Source organism: Salvelinus alpinus, chromosome 2 (assembly GCF_045679555.1).
Source record: "Salvelinus alpinus chromosome 2, SLU_Salpinus.1, whole genome shotgun sequence".
Classification (NCBI taxonomy): Eukaryota; Metazoa; Chordata; class Actinopteri; order Salmoniformes; family Salmonidae; genus Salvelinus; species Salvelinus alpinus.
Window position 1 is genome coordinate 64,869,956 of NC_092087.1, and position 25,584 is coordinate 64,895,539.

At 41.8% G+C, this 25,584-nt stretch overlaps 1 protein-coding gene across 1 annotated transcript; it reads left to right on the forward strand.

Moving 5' to 3' along the window:
* Window positions 1-812: 812 nt before the first annotated feature.
* On the forward strand, window positions 813-20,019 carry tpcn3 (two pore segment channel 3). Its single transcript, XM_071388186.1, has 19 exons — window positions 813-1,256; window positions 2,103-2,185; window positions 2,489-2,603; window positions 3,083-3,211; window positions 4,413-4,529; window positions 4,686-4,804; window positions 8,790-8,891; window positions 10,380-10,506; window positions 11,237-11,441; window positions 11,735-11,879; window positions 14,259-14,444; window positions 14,948-15,012; window positions 16,173-16,260; window positions 16,506-16,575; window positions 17,275-17,494; window positions 17,827-17,917; window positions 18,184-18,297; window positions 18,718-18,830; window positions 19,224-20,019. The coding sequence occupies exons 1-19, from the start codon at window positions 1,134-1,136 to the stop codon at window positions 19,361-19,363; spliced, it is 2,352 nt and encodes a 783-aa protein (XP_071244287.1). The 5' UTR covers window positions 813-1,133; the 3' UTR covers window positions 19,364-20,019.
* The last annotated feature ends 5,565 nt before the right edge of the window (window positions 20,020-25,584 follow it).

Here is a 25,584-nt window from a genome sequence, read left to right on the forward strand (position 1 = left end):
ACTGGTGCTCCTGTCACCTACTACCATCATAGTTTGGGATTTTTTTGCCCACACTGGCACATATCAGACAGCTAATACAGGACTATTAAAGGCCCAGTGCACTACTTTTGTGAAAAGTATCGCCCCCAGGTGCAGTGTTGCCAACTTAGCAACTTTGTCGCTATATTTAGCGAGTATTCAGACCCCTCTAGCGACAAATTTTCAATAAAGCTAGCAACTGTTTCTGGTGTTATTGGGGACTTTGAGACTCTGACGTGAAAGCACGTATTGTTCTTACTCTTCTCAACGAGCAGCGGGTGCTGCCCCCACCCCCGTCCCCGTCCCAAAGCACTCACAGGCGGCCCGGTCCCTCCCAGCTTTGCAGTCAGAGCAGGAGATGTTCACCCCTACTTCCCGCATCTATGACTAACATACACCGTTCAAAGGCACTTAAATGTTTTGTCTTGCCAATTCACCCTCTGAATGGTACACATACACACGCCAGTATCTCAAGGCTTAAAAATCCATATTTAACCTGTATCCTCCCCTTCATCTTCACTAATTGAAGTGGATTTAACAGGTGCCATCAATAAGGGATCATAGCTTTCACCTGGATTCATCTAGTCAGTCTGTCATGGAAAGAGCAGGTGTTCCTAATGTTTTGTACACTGTGTATAGCATCAGTTTAACATCATGTTTTCTCTATTTCGAGTGCTGTACGGACCTTGAGTTCTCACATCCCAAGAGTTCTCACATTCTGGCAACTCTACTTATGCAATAACGTTTCCTTCCAGCGCGGTCGTCTCTCCTCCGCTATTTCCGCTAAAATTGTCACATGACAGATAAAAAATCCTGGCATACAGCATTCCCTTCACAATCTTTCTGTTATCATAAAAAAAAAAAGTAGGCTATTCCATCCTCCGATTACGACAGGAGGTCAAAATGTTAGCATGCCTTCAATTCGACAAAAATGTGTGATATTTGAGGGACGTATATGTAGCAGACGCAGTAACGTGCAAGAAAACAGGAGTTATAACAATTTTGGGGGGGACGACTCCCAACTCAATCACGGGATATCCTGCTAACTTAACAGGAGCGAATAGTTTATCTAGGCCTACGAAAGAGGAGAAAAGTAAATTTTCAAGGGAAATGTAATGCTAAAAACAATGTCTGAACCAGATAAAAAGGAAATCACTCCAGAAGAGGCGCCGGAAAATGGAAAGGGGATAAGAAACAGCGGACATACATCTGAAACTGTGAACGGAAAGACAAAGGGTGTAAGTGATATTTTGTAGAATGTTGCTGACGTATCACCTATCGGTGCTCCGTTACATTTCCAAGTGATACGTTATATAGTATTTTCTTTCTGTCATTGTCTCATCACATAACCTCATACGTAAGTTGTTTGCGTTCGTGCAGCGTACCGTATGTGCATAGTTTTATAAAGTTGCTCTGGCCTACTGTAAGCTGGATATTTTTTTAAATCATGACAATAATGCATGAAATAGTCATGCTCCAACTATAGGCTCTCTTACTGGCATGGCAATAATCCGTTTTGTCACAGCCAACACACCACGCGTGTTTTCCTTCAACGTTTATATTATACATGTCATGTTTGTTTGCCTATATTGGGCGGAGCCTTTTCCACTTGAAATTAGAATTTGGGTTCATTACACACTAACGTTACTTAATTATCTTCAGTTGACTGTGTTGCCTTGACACTTATCGGCCTATGTACATTATACATAGTCAATGTCCCTATTTGCTCTAATGCTTTACTGACATCAAGGATCCCACGGATTCATATGATCATAAACTGTACCCATTGCATGACTTGACCAGTTGGATCACACACTTCATTTTTTCACCCAGCGCCTGTATTTTTCAAGCGTCTTCGAGTGGTCGTGCTGACTTGGGATCACAGTTTTACATTTTTACATGGACAGGTGGGTGCTGATCCTAGATCAGCATTCCTACCTTGAGACACTTTATACATATAATAAACCTATAGACCCTACTGTTTTGTGTTGTCTAGATATGGCTATGATATTGCATATATACTAAAGGTTTCATTTGCGTAGAGTATTCACCGGCTGCTTTTATTGTCTGTGGGGGTGTTCCAGGATTTTGACCTGGCAGCAGTGTACGTGTCAGACGCCCAGTATAACAGGAACATCTTTTTTGACACAACACCTCAAGCTATAAGGTAGGTAGAGATGGTTATGTTTAATGATGTTAGGTTATAGGTTCCAGAGCATTCAACTGGTTGAATATATCGAAATAGACAGAGCGTGTATTAGAATAAATACAAACAGATAGAATCTTGTCACTTGTAGCTTAAGGATAGCATTAAAGGTAGTCCTGCTATCATAGGCCGTATTTGTGTGTGTGTGTGTGTGTGTGAGGAACAGCCGGGGAAAAAAGACAACCCTCTCTCTGATTATATATGGTTGAAGATATTGGATAATTCCGTTGAAATATGATTCTGGTTGTTGCTTTTTTCCCACAGATTGTACTTGCTCTATAACCATTGGGGGTTGCAGATCCTGGTGTATGCCTTCATCCTAGTGGACCTGGCTTTGGCCATCTTTGAAGACCCAGCAGTTGTCCCTCTGCCAATATGGGTAGATATCCACAATGATATTCCTCTCAACTTGGTGCAATTCTCAGTCTTTTAAAACGCAAATGTTTTGGCCTAGAGATAATGACGCATTCCAAGCAGTATGCAGGAATTGTCTCTTGAAACTGTTACAAATAACCCAGTTTCTTTAGGCTTGTTGTATTGCTCTTTTCATGTTTTAAATATATCCACAGTTGCCTGACTGTTGTATTATGTGTAGCACTGTGTGTGACCTCTGTTTTTTGATGAGAGTACCAGGGTCGTGTTCATTAGGCCTAGGGCACATTGCAGAAATGTTCTGAAACTGAAATTTTCTCATTGAACAAGTTCATGTAACCCCTCCTGTTTCAAAGCATTTTTTTCCTGTTTGCGCCAAATGAACACCACCCCGGTCAAACTGGGTTGAATTGCTAACAATTGGTTGTGCATATACAATTTTTTCCTGAATTGATAGCAGGCACACATTGTTTTTGTCTCCCTCAGGTGACCTCAGTGATCGAGCTTGTCTGTCTGGCAGCCTTCACTGCTCGGCTTGTGCATTACGCCAAAGTCATTCCCCGGGAAAGGTTTTGGAAAGACCCCAAGAACATCTGCATCTTTGTCATCATTTTGGTAGGCGCGACTCAACTACTGCAATGGAATCATTTTTAGGTGCAGGAATAAAGCACAGGGGAACAGCAATATTCCGCGGACCTCTCATTTCTTATCTGTATTATTTTTCAGCCCAGCCCTGGTGTACTCAAGTTTAGGGAGTGCGTATTACCCTCATGTTCTTTAGTGGAATACAATATAGTACAATACAACTTTATTTGTCCAACTACTACATCGGAAATTCCTTGTCTGCTCTGCTCTCTCCTACCTATCCTCACAAGACATGAACACTAGGGTCATTGTGATTCAGTATGCATATCTCTGTCTAGATACAGGTACCTGAATAATACATTTTAATTTATTATAATACTTTTTATCTGGCGACAGCTTATACATATTCTGTATATATGAACAATACTGGAATCAAATCCAAAACCAAGGTATTGCTAACATGTATTAGTCTCGGTCATTGAAAGAAATCGCATACTACTTTGGCCAAGAAGGAATTGGGAAACGCACCCAGTGACTGTCAGTGTAGCAGCATTTGAAGGAACTGTATGACAAGTTGAGAATGTGCTGAGAAGTGCTTTGCACATTGTTGTGAAACAACCTTTAGCCCGAAGTTTCCCTGTGTCAGGGATTCTCAACTCCTAGTTACTGCCTAGTGTTAACGCTATGACTCAGTTTGATTCAGAATAAACAAATGACTCATTTTGAATGCACTGTTGGACACCGCTAACTCCTGTATTGACCATGTATGCAAACATGTATTGGTAGCGATAGATATATATATAGGTGGTAAAACATATTTCAATGTAAATTGTATGACTGGGGTGGTTTTGACTCTTGATTGAGCAGTGTGTGGAAAAGTGGAGCCCAATGTTGGAATTGGGTCTAGCTTCAAGCCGTCATGCTGCTTGAAGCTAGACCCAATTCCAACTTCCAACACTGGGCTCTAATTTATGAATTTTGTCAATTGCTCTGAAATAATCCAAAATGCTGAATTGCAAATCAACCACTAGCCATTACACTCACCCGCCTCAGGATTGGATAGATGGAAACAATATGGCTACAATACAATTACCACACTAAATCTATACAATTTACTTTGATCTCCAGGAGTCGTTAGAAGTCGATTTGGAATTTAGCATACAACTTTGAATAACTACTCCCATTACAATGAAATAAACAGGGTAATAATTGACATTTTTCTCTTCCTCAGCTCTCGCTTGTTGATATGATAATTTATGGGGCGTTGAAAGCCAGTGGTTTCTACGCTGTCCGCTGGTCGCGGGTACTGAGGCCCCTCCTACTGGTCAATATCACTGAGGGACGACAGGTAAAGTCTGTCTGTCACACCATCTTCCCCCTGATTCAGAGGGGTTGGGTTAAATGCGGAAGACACATTTCGGTTTAATGCATTCAGTTGTAAAACTGACTAGGTATCCCCTTTCCTTTTCTGTCACTCACTCACATTCTCTCTTCCTTCCTCCAGCTCCGGAGAGCGTTCCGAAGCATCCGGAACGCACTGCCTCAGATCCTCTATGTCTTCCTGCTTTTCATGTTCAGTGTGCTCATGTTCTCACTCATGGCCCTCAAACTCTTTGGGAAAAGGTAAGTCAGGATCAGGAATGTCCGGAAGTCATATGGACATGACCTGCCAGCATTGTAAAATCTAGAACAGGGGTGACAATTTTGTCTGCAGAGGCCTGGTCTAAATGCAGGCCTTTATTCCAGCCAAGCATTAACCTTAGGATGCATAGTAAACATGGCGCCACAAGAATGCATATGCCGGGTCAAAATGACCCGATAATGTAATATCTGTGTTTTATTGATATGGGTCTAAATTATTATCAATTTTGTCGAACATAATTATTTTGAGTGATGATTTGGACCGTTTAATTATTATTTTATTGTTTAAAATGTTTTTAGTCGCTCTTCAACAGTTAGATACACATTTCAATGATAACATATTATGAAATTCCATAACGGATATTGAATTACAATCAAAGTTTCACATTCAACCTTTTAGTATGAAGAACAAAATAAAACCACCTTAAGCATGTTTTATAATATTTCTTAACATTTATTTGAAAATCCAAAGTTCATCATCAATATAAATGACAACACTGACAATTTGTGAATTTAGGAAACATGAACACTAAAAGGAACAAAGTTTGTGTGTGTGTGATGCTTACTTATGCTGTCTTAGTCCATGCATTTGTTACAAACAACAAGCATGTGACTGTGCTCTTTGCAGACGGGTGTGTTGCACTGAGAACACCAGCAGCTGACTTTTCTATCCTTTGCGCTTGGGTAGAGCTGGCACTTCTTTCTCTTCTGGCCCTGGCTGCTCTGAGTGGTGGTGGCATGGCTCTCTTTCATCACCCCACAGCTTTCCATTGCCTCAGTTCATCTGTGGAGATGGGAGAACCTTCCAGAAGGACAACCATCTCTGCAGCACTCCACCAATCAGGCCTTTTATGGTAGAGTGGCCAGATGGAAGCCATTCCTCAGTAAAAGGCACATGACAGCCCGCTTGGAGTTTGCCAAAAGGCACATAAAGACTCTCAGACCATGAGAAACAAGATACTCTGGTCTGATGAAACCAAGATTGAACTCATTGGACGGAATGCCAAGTGTCACGTCTGGAGGAAAACTGCTCGTCCACTGTGACGCAATCGCTGGGGATGAACCTTCCTCTACAGTTTGTCCGGGAAAAGGTCCCACACATACCAGAAGGCTGCCAGGTGGTCCGTTGCTTCTCTGAACACACTGGTCCTCTTGTCATCAAGCCTCGGGTATCGACGGATATCCTCATATCTTCCGAACCGACATGGTGGCCTTATACATTGGATTCTGCAGTGGATCCAAAAATAGCTCCCGTGTGGAGATATCCCACCTGTTCTCCATGCCGGAGAGGAGGGTTAAACCAATGAAGGCCTTTAGTTCCTCTTTGTTGACCTCTCTCCACTCTGTCCCTTTTGCTGTCGCTCTTCTCCATCCTTCTAAATTTGTACACTTTAGGACCTCCTCAATGATGTTGTCACTAATGAACAGATCCCAGGCAACTTTTGGTGACACAACTGTTGACCCCGGGACAGGCCCTGGGCAGCTCCTCAGGATGTTATGGATTCTGGTCTTGTCTTTAGTGGTGGGAGATGTTCACTCCAGTAAGACCCCTTTTTACTCACTCTCCTCCTCAGAGGAGTACTCCCCATCTGTATAATTTTCTAGAACAGCTGGACTACCAGGTGCATCCACAACTCCAACTTTACCCTCAGGCACATCGTCTGTGCCATCTGAATTGGATACTTCTGAGTCAGAGGCACAAATGGCTTCCTCATCCAACATCTGTAAAACCATTTTGGTTGTACAGTTGATGTCGGAAGTTTACATGCACTTAGGTTGGAGTCATTAAAACTTGCTTTTCAACTACTTCACAAATCTCTTGTTAACAAACTATAGTTTTGGCAAGTCGGTTAGGACATCTACTTGGCATGACACAAGTAATTTTTCCAACAATTGTTTACAGACAGATTATTTCACTTATAGTTCACTGTATCACAATTCCAGTGGGTCAGAAGTTTACAAACACTAAGTTGACTGTGCCTTTAAACAGCTTGGGAAATTCCAGAAAATTATGTAATGGCTTTAGAAGCTTCTGGTAGGCTAATTTACATCATTTAAGTCAATTGGAGGTGTACCTGTGGATGCATTTCAAGGCTTACCTTCAAACTCGGTGCCTGTTTGCCTGACATCATGGGAAAATCTAAAGAAATAAGCCAAGACCTCAGAAAAAAAGATTGTAGACCTCCACAAGTCTGGTTCATCCTTTGGTACAATTTCCAAACTAGAGATGAACGTACTTTGATGCAAAAAGTGCAAATCAATCCCAGAACAACAGCAAAGGACCTTGTGAAGATGTTGGAGGAAACGGGTACAAAAGTATCTATATCCACAGTAAAACGAGTCCTATATCGACATAACCTGAAAGGCCGCTCAGCAAGGAAGAAGCCACTGCACCGAAACCGCCATTAAAAAATGCCAGACTAGGGTTTGCAACTGCACAATGGGACAAAGATCGTACTTTTTGGAGAAATGTCCTCTGGTCTGATGAAACAAAAATAGAGCTGTTTGGCCATAATGACCATCGTTATGTTTGGAGGAAAAAGGGGGAGGCTTGCAAGTCGAAGAACACCATCCCAGCCGTGAAGCACGGGGGTGGCAGCATCCTGTTGTGGGGGTGCTTTGCTGCAGGAGGGACTTGTGAACTTCACAAAATAGATGGCATCATTAGGTGGGAAAATTATGTGGATATATTGAAGCAACATCTTAAGACATCAGTCAGGAAGTTAAATCTTAGTCGCAAATGGGTCTTCCAAATGAACATTGACCCCAAGCATACTTCCAAAGTTGTGGCAGAATAGCTTAAGGAGAACAAAGTCAAGGTATTGGAGTGGCCATCACAAAGCCCTGACCTCAATCCTATAGAACATTTGTGGGCAGAGCTGAAAAAGCGTGTGCGAGCAAGGAGGCCTACAAACCTGACTCGGTTACACCAGCTTTGTCAGGAGGAATGGGCCAAAATTCACCCAACTTATTGTGGGAAGCTTGTAGAAGGCTACTTGAAACGTTTGACCCAAGTTAAACAATTTAAAGGCAATGCTACCAAAACTAATTGAGTGTATGTAAACTTCTGACCCACTGGGAATGTGATGAAAGAAATAAAAGCTTAAATAAATCATTGTCTCTTAAAATAAAGTGGTGATCCTAACTGACCTAAAACAGGGAAATTTTATTTGGATTAATGTCAGGAATTGTGAAAAGTGTTTAAATGTATTTGGCTAAGGTGTATGTAAACTTCCGACTTCAACTGTATATCTGTCTACATTCTTATGAGCCTCCTTATGAAACTGCTTTTACTCAATGAGTTAAAAAGGAGAAATGAAAACGGTGATTAATGAACATTAAAAACAAGATTATATTAATTATTTCGATTTTTATTGTTGTAACAAAGAAAAGTGCAATGCAGTGGATTCCATAGGAAATACATACGGGTAATATTTGACCCACACATGAAAACTAGGGGTAGGGAAGCAAACTATTTTTTACTTAAAAGAAATTAAAAAACAAAACTAGGGTTAACAAATCTGATTCAACTCCTATTCTATCAAGCCTTTTATTGAATCAGGCGTGTTCATGCTGGGTTGGAACAAAAGCCTGCACCCATGCTGGTCTGGTATAGTTGGCAAGCAAAGAATTACTACCAAATGCGTAGCACTTCATAAAGTTGCTCTGAAAAATACCGTAGTTGCCTCTATAAGAGAAGGTCTAGAATCAACTTTTCTATCCCAAACCTAATCTTAGCCCCTCAGAGCACTGCTTTTCTTTCTGATGGTTATGTCATCCTACACCATCCTTGTGTGGTTAGTAGAGGACATTCATCCATACTTCCTGTTTGCAAAGAGGGAGGGGGCTAGGATTAAGTTGCCCTTAGACACTCAACCAGGGTAATTTCTGAAGTTTTTTTTTTTGGGGGGGGGCATTGTTGTTGAACATAATGCACACCACATTTGTGCTGCTGCTTTCTCCCTAGGGGCCTTAAAACAATAGAGGGACGCCCCTATTTCACCAACTATCTGGAGATTGTCTTTGATCTCTATGTCCTAGTCACGACTGCCAACAGCCCGGATATCATGTGAGTACCCTGGATACATTATCCAACCATATTTCCTTATGATTTTTGTTAAGACTTTATTGTGATTTTTTTGTTATGAAATCTAGCAAGATTTGAATTCTTCTTTTTAAAGCTAGAATCCTTAATTGAAAAAATAACAAAGCTGGCACCCCCCCTCTGTTTTGGTAAAAAGCTTAGGGATGGGCTTCGAGAAATGTAACCCCTTGCATTCATAGCTCTGTCTATGAATTTGACAGTGATGACTGTCCACTATATCACAAATATAGTTTTAACCATGTTTTGAGGCTAGACAGTGTTTGTTTTTACTCCAATGTTTGTAAACAATCTTATATTTTGGGTTCTGATGGAGTATGACAGTTGGACTGAGCTCATGAGGCATTTATCAGTTATTCTTTGAAGAATCAATGGGTATTTATCATTAATTTATAAGTCAGAAAGTGGATGTAGCATTTAAGGATTCTAGCTTTAACTGTGACTTGATTTGTAGTGCAACTTTTAGTGCAACTTTAAGCGCAATGCCCCTTTCTATATACACTTAGTGGCCAGTTTATTAGGTACACCCATATAGTACTGGGTCGGATCCCACTTTGCCTCCAGAACAGCCTGAATTCTTCGGGGCATAGAAACGTTGCTCAAGGGACCTAACGTGTACCAGGAAAACATTACCCCACCACCACCAGCCCATACATTTGAAACCAAGCAGGATTGAGCCATGGACCCATGCTGTCTAGGCCAAATCTTGACTCTGCCACCAACATGACGCAACAGGAACTTTGATTTGTCGGACCAGGCAATGTTTTTCCACTACTCAAATGTCCAGTGTTTGCAATCGTGTGCACACTGGAGCTGCTTATTTTTGTTATTAGTTGATAGGAATGGAACCCGGTGTTATAGCCCATCCGTGTCAAAGACCGACGAGTTGTGCGTTCCCGAGATGCCGTTCTGCACACCACTGTTGTACTGGGCCGTTATTTACCGATTTGTGGCCGGATGCACCATTCTCGGTAAACCCTAGACACTGGCGCACATGAAAAGGCCAGGTAGACGGACATTTCTGAGATACTGGAACCGTCGCACCTAGGACTGATGATTATACCACGTTCAAAGTCGCTTAAGTCCCTCGTTTTGCCATTCTAATGTTCAATCGAACAGTAATTGAATGTCTCTGCCTATCTGCCTGCTTGATATAGCAAGCCACGGCCACGTGACTCCCTGTCTGTAGGAGCGAACCATTTCCGTGAAAGGGTGGTGTACCTAATAAACCTACAACAATTTTGCTGGGAGTAGATTATACTTGCAATGATGGTGATACATGGTGGGTTTTGCCTACTGAAGTTGAATAAACTGGTTGTTAGTCGCTCTGGATAAGAGCCTCTGCTAAATGACTAAACTGTAAAATATCACATGAGTAATTTAATTGTTTAATCTTTAATATACAGACACTTACGTGTCTGTATATTAAATATTTTTGTCTATTTCCCTACGTAGGATGCCAGCGTACAACTTTAGCGTTTTCTTTGCTGTGTTCTTCATCACCTATATCCTCATCAACACCTACATCTTCATGTCAGTGTTCTTGGCGGTCGTGTACAACAACTACAAAAAGTACCTGAAGGTAGAGTGGGTGGACACGACAATGATATAAGCAATTTCTTTGCAGATTTGCTCCTTTTGTTGGTTCTGATATGGTTTGTTTCATTCTGTGTCAGAGCGTGTCTGAATGAGCTAGTTGAACGTCACATAACTTTGATAGGTTGTTGCTTAAAGGTAGCTATTTTGAGTGCTTTTGTGTTTTATTATGAAATTCAATATTGGTGACTTTAAAATGTAAGTAGCCTTGGCTTGTGTGAGATGGAATGGCTCATAGGAGAATCTCCTGGCTCTGTAGCTTAAGGCAGCTTGGTGTACAAGTACACTCCCCAAGAAAGGATGCTAGTCTATCGCAGGGCCTTACCCTCAAATCTCATTAATGCTAAGTGCCAAGCAGAGACCCACCAGGTACCATTTTTACAGTCTTTGGTATGACGCCGCTGGTCATCGAATTCCTAACATTCCAATCTCAGGGCGGACACTCTAACCACAAGCCCGCTGAGTTGGTGAGAAAAGTGAGCGGCTGATAATTGTGTGGTATCTAAAAGGACTCATTCATCTTCACTGATCTGAGGTTGTAGGTCAAGTGATGTCACTTCACCCATGTGCTTTGTGGTGAAGTTTCCTCTAGGTACAGGTTTAGGATCCCCTCCCCCAATCATAACCTCCACCATTTGTGGGGAAAATGCTAAACTGAGCCAAGATCAGTGTCTACGGGCAACTTCATCCTACTCCTATCCTATGTACCCAATCAGGAAGAAGTACGGCAGCTCGTCAGGGCCAAGAGGCACAAGATGGTGCGTGCCTTCGGCGTGCTGCAGGAGAGGAAGGGAGAGGAGGAGCCTGTGGTAAGCCAGGCCTGTTGGAACCAGCTTGTGCGGTTCGTCCAGCCGGACATCAGCAACGCTCACAGGGAGCTTCTGTGGAGCGTCTCCGACGACAACAACAAAGGCTGCATAGGTGAGTGGTTGGAGTCTACTTCACAGAGAGACCCACACAAAGCTGTGTTACATGCTGAGTAAATTGCAGATGGACCTGTATTGGTGTTTAATATGTCAGCTAACATCCACATCATATATTTGAAGCCCAAATTCCCAGTCACTGACATGGTACACAACCATTGGTTCATGCAATGCAATGCCTGCAATGTAGTTACCCTGGAACGCGACCGTAGTGTTACCCAAGATGACAAATGCAGCACCTGCTTTGAGCTGAAGCCTTAATTCATTTCATCCGTCCATCCACCTGTGCAGGGAAAGTGGCATTTGTTCAGCTTGCGGACCTCCTGAACATCCAGGTGATCATGATGAAGTCACGGCCTCACCCCCTCAAGACATGGCTCCCCTCTCTCTATCTCTCCTCCCCCAGTCGTCTCGTCTGCCGCATGGTCCAGCACAGGTGAGTGCAGCCAATGAGTGTAGACGTTACTCAGCAGATGTACAGGGAAGAGGTTTGGGGGAGCGTGTGAAAGTATCTGAAAGTAGACAGTGCCTTCAGAAAGTATTCAGACCCCTTGACTTTTTCCACATTTTGTTACAGCCTTATTCTAAAATGTATTGTTTTGTTTTCTTCAATCTACACACAATACCTCATAATGACAAGGCAAAAACAGGTTTTTAGAAATGTTTGCTAATTTATTTAAAGTAAATAACATATCACATTTTACATAAGAATTCTCACCCTTTACTCAGTACTTTGTTGAAGCACCTTTGGCAGCAATTACAATCTTGAGTCTTTTTGGGTATGACACTACAAGCATGGCACACCTCTATTTGGGGAGTTTCTCCCATTTCTTCTCAAACTCTGTCAGGTTAGATGGGGAGCATAGCTGCACAGCTATTTTCAGGTCTCTCCAGAGATGTTCAAGTCCGGGCTCTGGCTGGGCCACTCAAGGACTTCGAGAGACTTGTCCCGAAGCCACTCTTGTGTTGTCTTAACCTGTTTCGGCTGGGGGTTCCGCGGGCAGAACATTTTGACAACACCCAGTGAAATTGCAGAGCGCGAAATTATTTTTTTTGTTGTTGAAATATTTAACTTTCATACAATCACAAGTGCAATACACCAAATTAAAGCTTAACTTCTTGTTAATCCAGCCACCGTGTTTCAACTAATCCAACTTTAGGTATTTTAAAACGTAAATAATCGATAAAATATAAGACGGGATAAACTGCGTTCAATAGCAGATAAAATGAAAGTGGCGCGAGCTTCAGGTCACGCGCCCCAAACAAAACAGTCCACTTGGCTATCCACCCAGAAAGGAAATGGCTACTTCTTCATTTCTCAAAGGAAAAACATCAACCAATTTCTAAAGACTGTTGACATCTAGTGGAAGCCATATGAACTGCAACCAGATGCCTCAGAAATCTAGATTCACATAGAAACCAATTGAAAACAGTCACCTCAACAAACAAAAAAAACCTGGATGGTTTGTCCTGCCAAATAAGTTTGGTTATACTCACAGACATAATCTTAACAGTTTTAGAAACTTTAGAGTGTTTTCTATCCAAATCTACCAATTATATGCATATCCTAGCTTCTGGGCCTGAGTAGCAGGCAGGTTACTTTGGGCACGCTTTTCATCCGGACGTGAAAATACCGCCTCCTAGCCCGAAGAGGTTTTAACTGTGTGCTTAGGGTCGTTGTCCTGTTGAAGGTGAACCTTTGCCCCAGTCTGAGGTCCTGAGTGCCCTGGAGCAGCTTTTCACCAAGGATCTCTCTACTTTGCTCCGTTAATCTTTGCCTCGATCCTGACCAGTCTCCCAGTCCCTGCCACTGAAAAACACCCCCACAGCAAGATGCTGCCACCACCGTGCTTCACCGTAGGGATGATGCCAGGTTTCCTCCAGATGCATTCAGGCCAAAGAGTTAAATTTTGGTTTCATCATACCAGAGAATCTTGTTTCTCATGCTTTGAGAGTCTTTAGGTGCCTTTTGGCAAACTCCAAGCGGCTGTCATGTGCCTTTTTACTGAGGAGTGGCTTCCTTCTGGCCACTCTACCATAAAGGCCTGATAGGTGGAGTGCTGCAGAGATGGTTGTCCTTCTGGAAGGTTCTCCCATCTCCACAGAGGAACTCTAGAGCTCTGTCAGCGTGACAGGGTTCTTGGTCACTTACCTGACGAAGGCCCTTCTCCCCCGATTGCTCAGTTTGGCCAGGCGGCCAGCTCTAGGAAGAGTCTTGGTGGTATATAACTTCTTCCACTTTAAGAATGATGGAGGCCACTGTGTTCTTGAGGACCTTCAATGCTGCAGACATTTTATGGTACCCTTCCCCAAATCTGTGCCTCGATACAATCCTGTCTTGGAGCTCTACGGACAATTTCCTTTGACCTCATGTTTTGGTTTTTGCTCTGACATGCACTCTCAACTGTGGGACCTTTTATATAGACAGAAGTGTGCTTTTTCAAATCTTGTCCAATCAATTAAATGTATCACAGGTGGACTCCAAACAAGTTGTAGGAACATCTCACGGATTATGAATGGAAACAGGATGTACCTGAGCTCAATTTCAAGTCTCATAGCAAAGGGTCTGAATACTTATGTAAATAAGGTATTTCTGTTTTATTTTTAATAAATGTGCAAACATTTCTAGAAACCTGTTTTTTGCTTTGTCATTATGGGGTATTGTGTGTAGATTGAGGATTTTTATGTATTTAATCCATTTTAGAATACGGCTGTAACGTAACAAAATGTGGGAAAAAGTCAAAGGGTCTGAATACTTTCCCAAGGCACTGTATATCTTTGTGTTTCTTTCCGTGTGTGTGTGTGTGATATCCAGGGCGTTCATGTACACCTACGACCTGATCATCCTGGTTAACGCGGTGTTCATCGGCCTGGACGAGGAGGACCCGCTGATAGCCAACGTAGAGTGGGCTTTCCTGGTTCTCTATCTCCTAGAGATCCTCCTCAAACTGTACAGCTTCGAACCGCGTGCCTTCTTCTCCAGACACCAGTTCTGGAACTGGTGAGAATCCCAAGCATTTTTGTACGGTAACGCAGGCAGCGATTTAAGCCTAGTCCTGGACTAAAAAGCATGCTTACTGAAGAATCTCCATTGAGCTTGCTTTTTAATCCAGGACAAAACTCAATCTTAATCTGGGAAACCAACCCTTTATGTAGCCAGTAGTAGTATACATAGTATAATTTGTTGTTTTCCCTTCAAATACTTTGAGCGTTTTGAGGGTCTGCACTTTTTTGACTGTTCCAAGCTCAATCAAGCACGGCTAAAGTTGAAAGAAAGAAAACCAGTACTATTTCAACCCAGGTCTGCTCAATATTAGTAGGAAAGTTTTATGTTCCCCTTACGCCATGTAGATGCAGCATCCTTAATTCTGTGACCAAGGCTTGCGTACTTAAGTGGTACTAGCTGATTAGGTATATGATGATTGAATTGCAATGAAAAGAGACCGTTTCTGCTTCGGTTTAGTTACTTGTGTAGTAATATCTTCCTCACCACTATGCACACAGGTTTGACACCATCATTGTCATCACTGCCTTGATTGCTATGATCATCAATTCAGCAGTGAAATTATGTAAGTAAAACCTAAATCTGTGTTAGGGAAGGGAAAAGGGATACCTTCGACATTTAACCCAAACCCTCTGAATCAGAAAGGTGGGGGGGGGGGGGGGGGGCTGCCTTAATTGACATCCATGTCATTGACGCCCAGTGCAGCAGTGTACTACTACATATTTTTAAGTTTGAGGATTCAAAACCAAAATGGGCCATGTTCCTGGACACGGACTAAACGTAGTCCTGGATTAGAATTCCATTAGATTCTCCATTGAGCATGCTTTTTATTCCGGGATTAGGCATAATCTGCATCCGGGGGAAACAGGCCCAATATGTCTTTTAAATCTAGCACATTGTGTTATTCGATGACTTCCACTCTTTACTCACAAACAGTAAATAGTTATTTCTTTGTTATTTTTCTTTAAGGGCTCAGCAGCAGTGTGCCTACATTTCAGATTGTAGTCCACCATGCCATTTGAGAGAACTTTTACCGTCATTGTTTATATTAAGGCAAATACAATATCCAACTTAATTGCCCATTTTTGTGTGCGGTTTGCTGTTCCTCATGAGCCACCCTCTGATGGCGGTTCATTGTTAATGCTGGCTGCTGTTGACATTGAGCTAACATTGGGGTGTTACGTTATTTCAACGCTGTGCTGGCTCTGGGAAGCAGGAGTGGACGGTCACCTATAGTAAGCCTCTCATTGGTTTGTTGGAGTCATCCTATTGTTTCTGTTGCCCATAGCTCTTTGACCCTTTCATGTATTATTTTAAACCTATTGAATGAGGGGTCATCGTTTTCTTTCATTTTTGAAAATGAGCAAAAGTACAATGAAAGATTTAAAATAGTACTTTATTCATGTTTTATTGATGACTTCTGATAGATACTCATCAATTAAATTATTGAAAAATCAGTATAGTATATAATGACATTGGTAGTGGGTGGCATACATTGGCAATGGATGAGGTGTTTCCTACTGTGAGGAGCTTGTTGAAAAGCGCTATAAACCAAACATCTGCCTCCTATGTTGACTTGGGATGCTGTTTATTTTCTTTGTGTCCTTTTTTTCTTTATGCTATCGATGGTGCCCTCTTGCAGCATAGAACACATGCATGTAAAATGATTTAGCCCTCCGAGTCTGCCGGGCGTTCATGTTGTGATGTTCATGTGGTTTGTCCCAGCTGGAGGCTACACCAGCCGTCAGATCCTGGACATTGTGTTCATCCTGCGCATCCTGAGGCTCATACGAGTGGTGGACAACATCAAAAGGTTAGGAGGTCAAGGACTTCCATTTCCTGTATGAGCAGTGTCTGGTGTGTGTGTGTGGGCTTCAACATTAAGATGTGAACCATTATCAAACCGTTTCCCTTAACTACCTGCGCTAGTATCTGCAGTAGCTACTGTGACAAAATGAATTTGCAGAAAGACCTATACAAGTCGGATATGGTTGATTTTGATATTCTCATTCATAGACTTGGACGTGGAACTTTTCCTGATGTTCTCTCTCCCCTCAGGTTCCGTGCCATCATCAACACCCTCATCAAGATTGGACCAACGATACTCACATTCGGACAGCTCATTATCGTAAGTTGTTAGTGTGTAGTTAAGTTAAATTACACCAAGAAGTTATTGTGTTTTATTAATGATATTTATGGACCAAAGTGTGACCCTATTCCTGCATATTGAGCTTAAAGTGACAATCGGGATAACAAAGTGTACTCCCCTCCACTGTTTCACTAAAAAGCTGAGGGATGGGGCTGGAGAAATGTAACCACTCTCAAATTCATCGACAAAGCTATGGATGCAAGGACTGACCATCCATGAAATTGTAATTATAGCTGTAACCATGTTTTGAGCCTATATGGTGTTTTACATTTACTTTGTTTACAAACATTGGAGTAAAACAAGCTTATACTGTATTTTGGGTTCAGTTGAACTAAGCTCATGAGATTGAAATCATCGGATATCCCTTACAAGCGTCAAAGGTCAAGATGAATCAAATTCCGAATCTATGAGCTATGTATATCCAGCTATATGCCTCAACCCTAAATGAATGGAAAAGATAAGGATTACAATTGTGGTGCTTATGTCTTCTGTTCATTTTGGATTATGCCATACAGCTGGATCTACAAATGAGATGGTCTTGGTCATTGACTCATATTTACATTACTGTATTATGTTGGCTGAAAACATCAGACAATTGATTGGAGTGAAATATCCCTCTATGTAATCCTGTGTCGCAACTGATTGATTGACTGCATAGTTGTCCCATGTATTTTTCAGGTGGTCTATTACATATTCGCCATGGTTGGAATGGAGCTGTTCAAAGGGAAAATACTATTTTTCGAGGCCAACTCCACTGATCCGGCTAAGGCATTCTGTGGAAACCCTCTGCTCAAAAACTCAGTGTTCGCCAAGCACAACTACTGCAGGAACAACTTTAACGACGTCGTTTCCTCTTTTATCCTCCTACTGGAACTCACCGTGGTCAACCAGTGGCATGATATCCTTTTCCAAGCTTGGGGAAATACAGATATTAAGCTAAAAACCAATACTTTTTATGTACTCTTGTGAAAATGTTGCTCCAAGATATAAATCGTGTACTGTGATGTACAGTAAGCAGTGGTCACTGACTAAAACCTTAGTGTGTAGAGGGTTAAAAATGAGATGAAATTGCACTGTAACTCCTTTTTCTTTACTAAACAGTCTTCATGGCTTATTTTAGGACCCAGACAACTGGGTCGTTTCTCAGTGTTTCGCAAAGTTGCCAGGCTAACTTGACCACTCGGTGAAGAATTGTTACTGTTTTATTATTTTCTTTAATGTTGGTCCCACTGCTGTCCAGCGGTTTCACCGCAGTCACTCACATCTCAGCCAGGATGTTCTTCGTCCTCTTCCATATTGTAGTTGTCATCATCATTATCAAGTAAGAACAAGTTTCCTTTGAAATACTGAGAACCAAACAAACTTTTCTCAATGATACTCTATTGCTGAATTACAAATCGACCCCTAGCTCCTATTACACCCCCCCCCCCCCCCCATATTTTGATTGGCTTGGAGGAATGTCCGCCATATTGCTTATACCCATGTAATAGTTTCAGATCTGCAGGAGTACCTAGGGGGTGGTGATATGACTTGTTATTTGATAACTCACTTTGAGAATTGAGTATCGCATGCTTTTTTTTCCCTCAGTATTTTCATTGCTTTTGTCCTGGAAGCCTTCTTTGTGGAGTACACCGTAGACCAAAGTAATCTACAATCTTCACTGGAAAAGAAAATTGAGGAACTGGAATTGGGCGTCAAACAGTACGTGCCTGATAGTTTTCCAATTAGAGAAGAATATTTTTTTATGCCATGGCTTGATTTCGTATTGAGTCAGAGGGGTGAAAGTGTAGCATGCATAATTTCCTGTAGCCATGAGTCATGTTCCAAGCTAAACCACATACAGTATTCATGATGCACTGCCTTAAAATAAAAGGGTTTGCTAATTGCTTATTGGCCAGTAGATGTGGCAGACTGGGGGATGTTCAGTGAGGTGAAATATTCAGTGTTCCAGATAGAAATGTGATGAATCGAGTTGATACGATTTCCTATTCAACATGACAATCATAGCTGCTACAATCTATGCAAAACATTTCATAACATCAGAACGTTCTGTAACGATGTATCCTCCTGAACAGCCATGTTTATCTTGATGTTATTGTGCTTTCTCTTTGTGCCAATCAGAGAGAAACTGGATGGAAACTTGGTGGATGCCATGGAAACGAACGACAATGATATGGGCACCTCTGAGTCGACCAAGGAAAAACCTGCACTCATGTTCAAGATCGCCTGTAAAAGTAAGCTTTGAGGAGAATTCATTGTAGCACTGTCTGAATCACCTGTATGGTGGTATGATACATTTTATACCTTGGAAATCTATTAACGTGTATGGAAATATATGCATATGGAAATTCATGCATTTTCAAATATTATGGCTGCTATAATGTGTTGTGTATTCTGAATGTACTGAATGCACAATCATAGAATCACATTGAATCATCATAGTTTAAACAGTATGTGATGAATTATGATTTACTACCTTGAAAAAAAGTTATCAAAAACCTGTGTTTTCAATAGGAAAATGTACATCTGTGTTTTTGTTAGACAAGTTCAGTTAATAGTCTACCTGAATAGGACCTTCCCTTTTAACCATCTGTACTGATCTCAGCTTTCTGCCTGCTTCCTCCCAGGATACAAAACCGTGGATGGTTTGTTACAGAGGATGTTTGAGGCGGACCTAGACCCAGAGGATTTTGCGGAAGACGAAGATTTCGATCCCAATAACCCATCAAATCTGAACTTCCCAAATCCAAACTTTGATTCTGTATAGCCGTGGTCAGAAAGGGAATAAATACACAAATACTCTAATTTAGCTTTCTGTTTTTTTTACTGGAATGCCTTATATTATCATACCTAATACTATATTTTATTAAATATTTCTAGAGGTTTATGTAAAACACAATACACTTTAAACGGGTAATATTCCTCGATGTGATATTTAGCTAGCTATTTCTTTCATTTACTTATTTTTGTAAATCTCTCACACAATCCACATTCATCAAAAATTAGATTGTATTCTTGTTTAAGTATAGATTATCAAATGCTGTTTGATAATCTCTATCATGAAGGGAAAACTGAAATGATATCAAATGGAATATCTACTGAGGTAATTTGATGCAGCATAAAAGGTTGTTTCTATTGGGAAATCTGACTCAAATACAGACTTTACTCATTTATTTTTACTTTATTTATATTGTCATTTCTGCAAAGTTTACCGGATACAGATCAGGCCTTCTACTGGACTAAAAAGCATGTTCAATGCAGAATCTCAATTGTTTAATCTGTGTCCAGGGAACCAGCCCTCGAAGTTCAGTCACATCCAACCATTACTCTGTAATGATTATAGATCAATCAAATGCTGTTTTATTATCTATGTATCTATCTATGTACATCATTATTTCTCTATTAATAAAGCATACCAGCTAAGGGCTTTCTTGTGATGTATTATGTGCAGCCAAACTAACATTTCATGTAACCAAGCATTAATTTACCGGAGACTGGTTTGCTCTGACATCAGTCACTTTTTCAAGTAAGCTTTGGCCGTTTGGTGCATAGCCTACCCTACCTGACACCGTGCAGAGATTATTGCGATTGGAAACGGTTGGATAGCTACAGTGCCTCCAGAAAGTATTCACACCCCTTAGCTTGTTCTACTTTTGTTATGTTTACAGCCAATTTAAAAAAATGTCACTGGCCTACACACAATGCATTATGGGGTATTTTTACAAATTCATAAATGAAAAGCTGAGATGTCTTGAGTCAATTATTCAATCCCTTTGTTATTGCAAGCCTATTCAAGTTCAGGAGTGCAATAAGTGTTATAACATGATTTATTTTAATGACTACCTTGTCACTAACCCATACGTGCAATTATGTGAGGCATTGGAAAACCTCCCTGGTCTTTGTGGTTGAAATTCACTGCTCGACTGAGGTTTTCCAATGCCTCACAAAGAAGGGCACCTATTGGTAGATGGGTAAAAAAAAAAATTTAAAGACAGTGAATATCCCTTTGAGCATGGTGAAGTTATTAATTACGCTTTGGATGGTGTGTCAATACACCCAGTTACTACAAAGATACAGATGTTCTTCCTAACTCAGGAGAGGAAGGAAACCACCAACAGTTAGAGTTTATTGGCTGTGATAGTAAACTGAATGGATCAAAAACATTGTAGTTACTCTACAACACTAACCGAATTGGCAGAGTGAAAAGGAGGCCTGTACAGAAAAAATATTCCAAAACATGCATCCTGTTTGCTACAAGGCACTAAAGTAATACTGCAAAAATTGTGGGAAAGCAATTAACTTTTTGTCTTGCATATAAAATATGTTTGGGGATAATCCAATACAACACATTACTGAGTAGCACTCTCCATATTTTCAAGCATAGTCGCAACTGCGTCATGTTATGGTTATGCTTGTAATCCTTAAGGACAGGGGAGTTTTTAGGAAGAAAAAGAAACGGAATGGAGCTAAGCACAGGCAAAATCTTAAAGGAAAAAATGGTTCAGTCTGCTTTCCACCAGACACTGGGAGATGAATTCACCTTTCAGCAGGACAATAACCTAAAACACAAGGCCAAATCTACACTGGAGTTGCCTACCAAGAAGACAGTGTATGTTCCTGAGTGGCCCAGTTACAGTTTCACTTAAATGTTCTTGAAAATCTATGGCAAGACCTGGAAATGGTTGTCTAGCAACGATCAACAATCAATTTGAAAGAGCTTGAAGAATTTTTAAAAGAATAATGGGCAAATGTTGTACAATACAAGTGTGGAAAGTTCTTAGAGACTTACCCAGAAAGACTCACAGCTGTAATCTGCTGTAAACTTCTAACATGTATTGACTTGGGGGTTGAACACTTAACTAATCAAGCTCTATTAGTGTTTTATTTTTCAAAAATGTTAGAGATTTTTTTTTTATGTTCTTACACTTTGACAGAGTATTTTGTGTAGATCTTTGACAAAAACTATACAATTAAATCAATTTTAATCCCACTTTGTAACAACAACGTGGAAAAATTCAAGGGGTGTGAATACTTTCTGAAGGCACTGTATGTGTGCGCACTGTGCAATGTGAGTTGCCCATTCTTTATTAAAGCATATTACTTATTATCAATGGCTCATGAGTTTAGCACATATGTTAGTATTTATCATAACACAAAATATAAGAACTTTGCTATTTTGTGATTCTTTTGGAGTTTGTTTTTACTTTATTTTCATGAAATGTATCCACTATCATTTCTTATAACCAACAATAACTTTTGAACATCAGATCAGCATTTACTTACCCCAATTGTGGCTTCGACTTCGACTCATCTGCCCTGGGCTCTCTGTAATTCCAACCCAATTTTCAGGGTATGCAAGCAGAAACGCTGGTGTTACAGAGGCAGGAGACGGGGAGGCCTGGCAAGATTAAAGCAAAGGGAAAACCTCTCACCTCTTCCCTCCATTCTATTGCCAATCACTTCATAATAAGATGGATGACCTCCGATCGCGGATTTGCTACCAACCGGACTCTCATAACGGCAATATCCTCTGCTTTTCTGAAACAGACAAGATATCCCCCTTGGCTATTCTCCATTCACAGGAGAGTAGAGTCCGGGAATTAAGAGGGGGGGGGGGGGATTTCCCTTCTTATCTACAACAAATGGTTTGCTGACTCGAGCGCAGTGGTAGTCTCGACCCATTGTTCACTCGTCTTGGAATACCTGATGGTGAAATACCTTCTAATTCCCGAGGGAGGTTTCAGCTATTATCGTGACTGTTGTATACATTCGACCTCAGGACAAGAAATATAACACGCTGGCACTTAACGAACTATACGAGGCCATAAACAAGCAGGAAAACTTACATCCGGAGACTGCCTTTCTTGTCTCCGGCAATTTTACTTCGGCATCATTAAGACACATGATGCCCAACTTCCATCAACACGTCTCCTTCACCACTAGGGGCGATCGATAAAGTCCTAGACCACTGTTACTCTTCCCACAAGCAGGCATACCTCGTCCGCCATTCGTAAAATCAGATCATGACTCCGTACTGTTTACAAGAAGTACCCGTGACTCACTCCGTTGAGAAATGGTAATCAGAATCAGAGATTATGTTACAGGACTGCTTTACTAGCGCTGATTGGAACATCGACGAGCTAACCACCTCCGTCACCGGCTTCATAAGGAAATGCATCGGCGACGTTGTCCCCACAGTGAAAGTTCACTGCTTCTCCCATTCAATTAACACAGAGGTTGGCGCTAAGCTAAAGGACAATGCTACCACACACAGGGCTATCGCAGACAACCCTGAGGCTACGGCTGACAGGAACACAACCAAGTACAAGAAGTCCCGCTACGACCTCTGCAGAGTCATCAAACGAGCAAAAGGACAATATAGGAATAAGGTGGAATCATACTACACAGGCTCCGACGCCCGCCGCTGTCTCCTAGAGATGAACGTACTTTGGTGCGAAAAGTGCAAATCAATCCCAGAACAACAGCAAAGGACCTTGTGAAGATGCTGGAGGAAACAGGTACAAAAGTATCTCTATCCACTGTGAAACGAGTCCTATATCGACATAACCTGATAGGCCGCTCAGCAAGGAAGAAGCAACTGCTCCAAAACCGCCATAAAAAAGCCAGACTACAGTTTGCAACTGCACATGGAGACAAAGATCATACTTTTTGGAGAAATGTCCTCTGGTCTGATGAAACAGAAATAGAACTGTTTGGCCATAATGACCATCGTTATGTTTGGAGGAAAAAGGGGGAGGCTTGCAAGCCGAAGAACACCATCCCAACCGTGAAGCTCGGGGGTGGCAGCATCATGTTGTGGGGGTGCTTTGCTGCAGGAGGGACTGGTGCACTTCACAAAATAGATGGCATCATGAGGTGGAAAATTATGTGGATATATTGAAGCAACATCTCAAGACATCAAATCTCTGGAAGACTGAAACAGGTTTCCCTCAAGAATTTCCCTGTATTTAGCACCATCCATCATTCCTTCAATTCTGACCAGTTTCCCAGTCCGTGCCAATGAAAAACATCCCCACATCATGATGCTGCCACCACCATGCTTCACTGTGGGGATGGTGTTCTCGGGGTGATGAGAGGTGTTGGATTTGCGCCAGAATTAGCATTTTCCTTGATGACCAAAAAGCTCAATTTTAGTCTCATCTGACCAGAGTACCTTCTTCCATATGTTTGGGGAGTCTCCTACATGCCTTTTGGCGAACACCAAACATGTTTGCTTATTTCTTTCTTTAAGCAGTGACTTTTTATGGCCACTCTTCCGTAAAGCCCAACTCTGTGGAGTGTACAGCTTAAAGTGGTTCTATGTACATATACTCAAATCTCCGCTGTGGAGCTTTGCAGCTCCTTCAGAGTTATCTTTGGTCTCTTTGTTGCCTCTGATTAATGCCCTCTTTGCCTGGACCGTGAGTTTTGGTGGGCAGCCCTCTCTTGGCAGGTTTGTTGTGGTGCCATATTCTTTCCATTTTTTAATAATGGATTTAATGGTGCTGCGTGGGATGTTCAAAGTTTCTGATATTTTTTTAATGATCCAACCCTGATCTGTACTTCTCCACAACTTTGTCCCTGACCTGTTTGGAGAGCTCCTTGGTCTTCATGGTGCCGCTTGCTTGGTGGTGCCCCTTTCTTAGTGGTGTTGCTGACTCTGGGGCCGTTCGGAACAGGTGTATATATACTGAGATCATGTGACACTTAAATAAAATCCACGTGTGCAATCTAACTAATTGTGTGACTTCTGAAGGTAATTGGTTGCACCAGATCTTCTTTAGTGGTTTCATAGCAATAGGGGGTGAATACATATGCACGCACCACTTTTCCGTTTTATTTTTTTATTTTTATTTTTTTAAACAAGTAATTTTTTTCATTTCACTTCACCAATCTGGCTTATTTTGTATTTCCAATACATGATATCCAAATAAAAATCGATTTAAATTACAGATTGTAATGCAACAAAATAGGAAAAAGGCCAAGGGGGATGAATGCTTTAGCAAGACACTGTAAGGCTGCTCAAGTGCTCAGCGGGAGACAATCTGGCCCTGCCCAGTTGCATGGGCTCCGTAGGAGGCGAGTCGACAGCCCTCGATGATTTCCAAGAGAACTGGTAACAGACTCCCTCTCCCTCCTTAGCCTCCTTAGCCACACTTCGGGAGTCTTGACGTAGTTGGAGCAGCTTACGAGCAGCCTCTCTCCCAGACAAAGGAGAATCTAACACTTTTCGTACCTCCGCCAAACTCCTTCAGACTGAGGAAAACGGTGGACTCCCACACCACCTTAGCCCAGGCGAGTGCCCTCCCGGACATCAGTGTTATGAGGTATGCTATCTTTGAGCGGTCCGAGGGGAATAAAGAAGGCTGCAGCTCACAGATGAGGGAGCACTGGGAGAGAAAAGCCCGGCAGGTTCCAGAATCTCCAGCGTAGCGCTCCGGAGGAGGTAAGCAAGGTTCTTGGGAGGTAAAACAGATTTAAATTCCCCTGCATTAATGTCCCCGGCCTCTAGGAGCGCCAACTCTGGATAAGCATTTTCTTGTTTGCTTTACGGCCTTATATAGCTCGTTGAGTGCGGTCTTAGTTCCAGCATCGGTTTGTGGTGGTAAATAGACAGCTACGAAAAATATAGATGAAAACTCTCTTGGGAAATAGAGTGGTCTACAGGTTATCATGAGATACTCTGCCTCAGGCAAGAAAAATCTTGAGACTTCATTAATATTAGATTTTGTGCACCAGCTGTTATTGACAAAGACACAGACTGCCACTCCTACTCGGACACCTGACTGGCATTGGCACTGGCCTCCACATGCTGCACAGCACCCTGCATCAGGCCTGGTCACTGCAAGGCCACCTGGGTCAGCTCAGGACTCGACACAGCCTTCTGAGATGAACCTGGACAACCAACCTTCCTCAGGATCATCTTGATTGCAGAGGGGTTTTGGGGGTCCGCACACAGAATGGAATCCCAGACGACTTTGGCAGTTC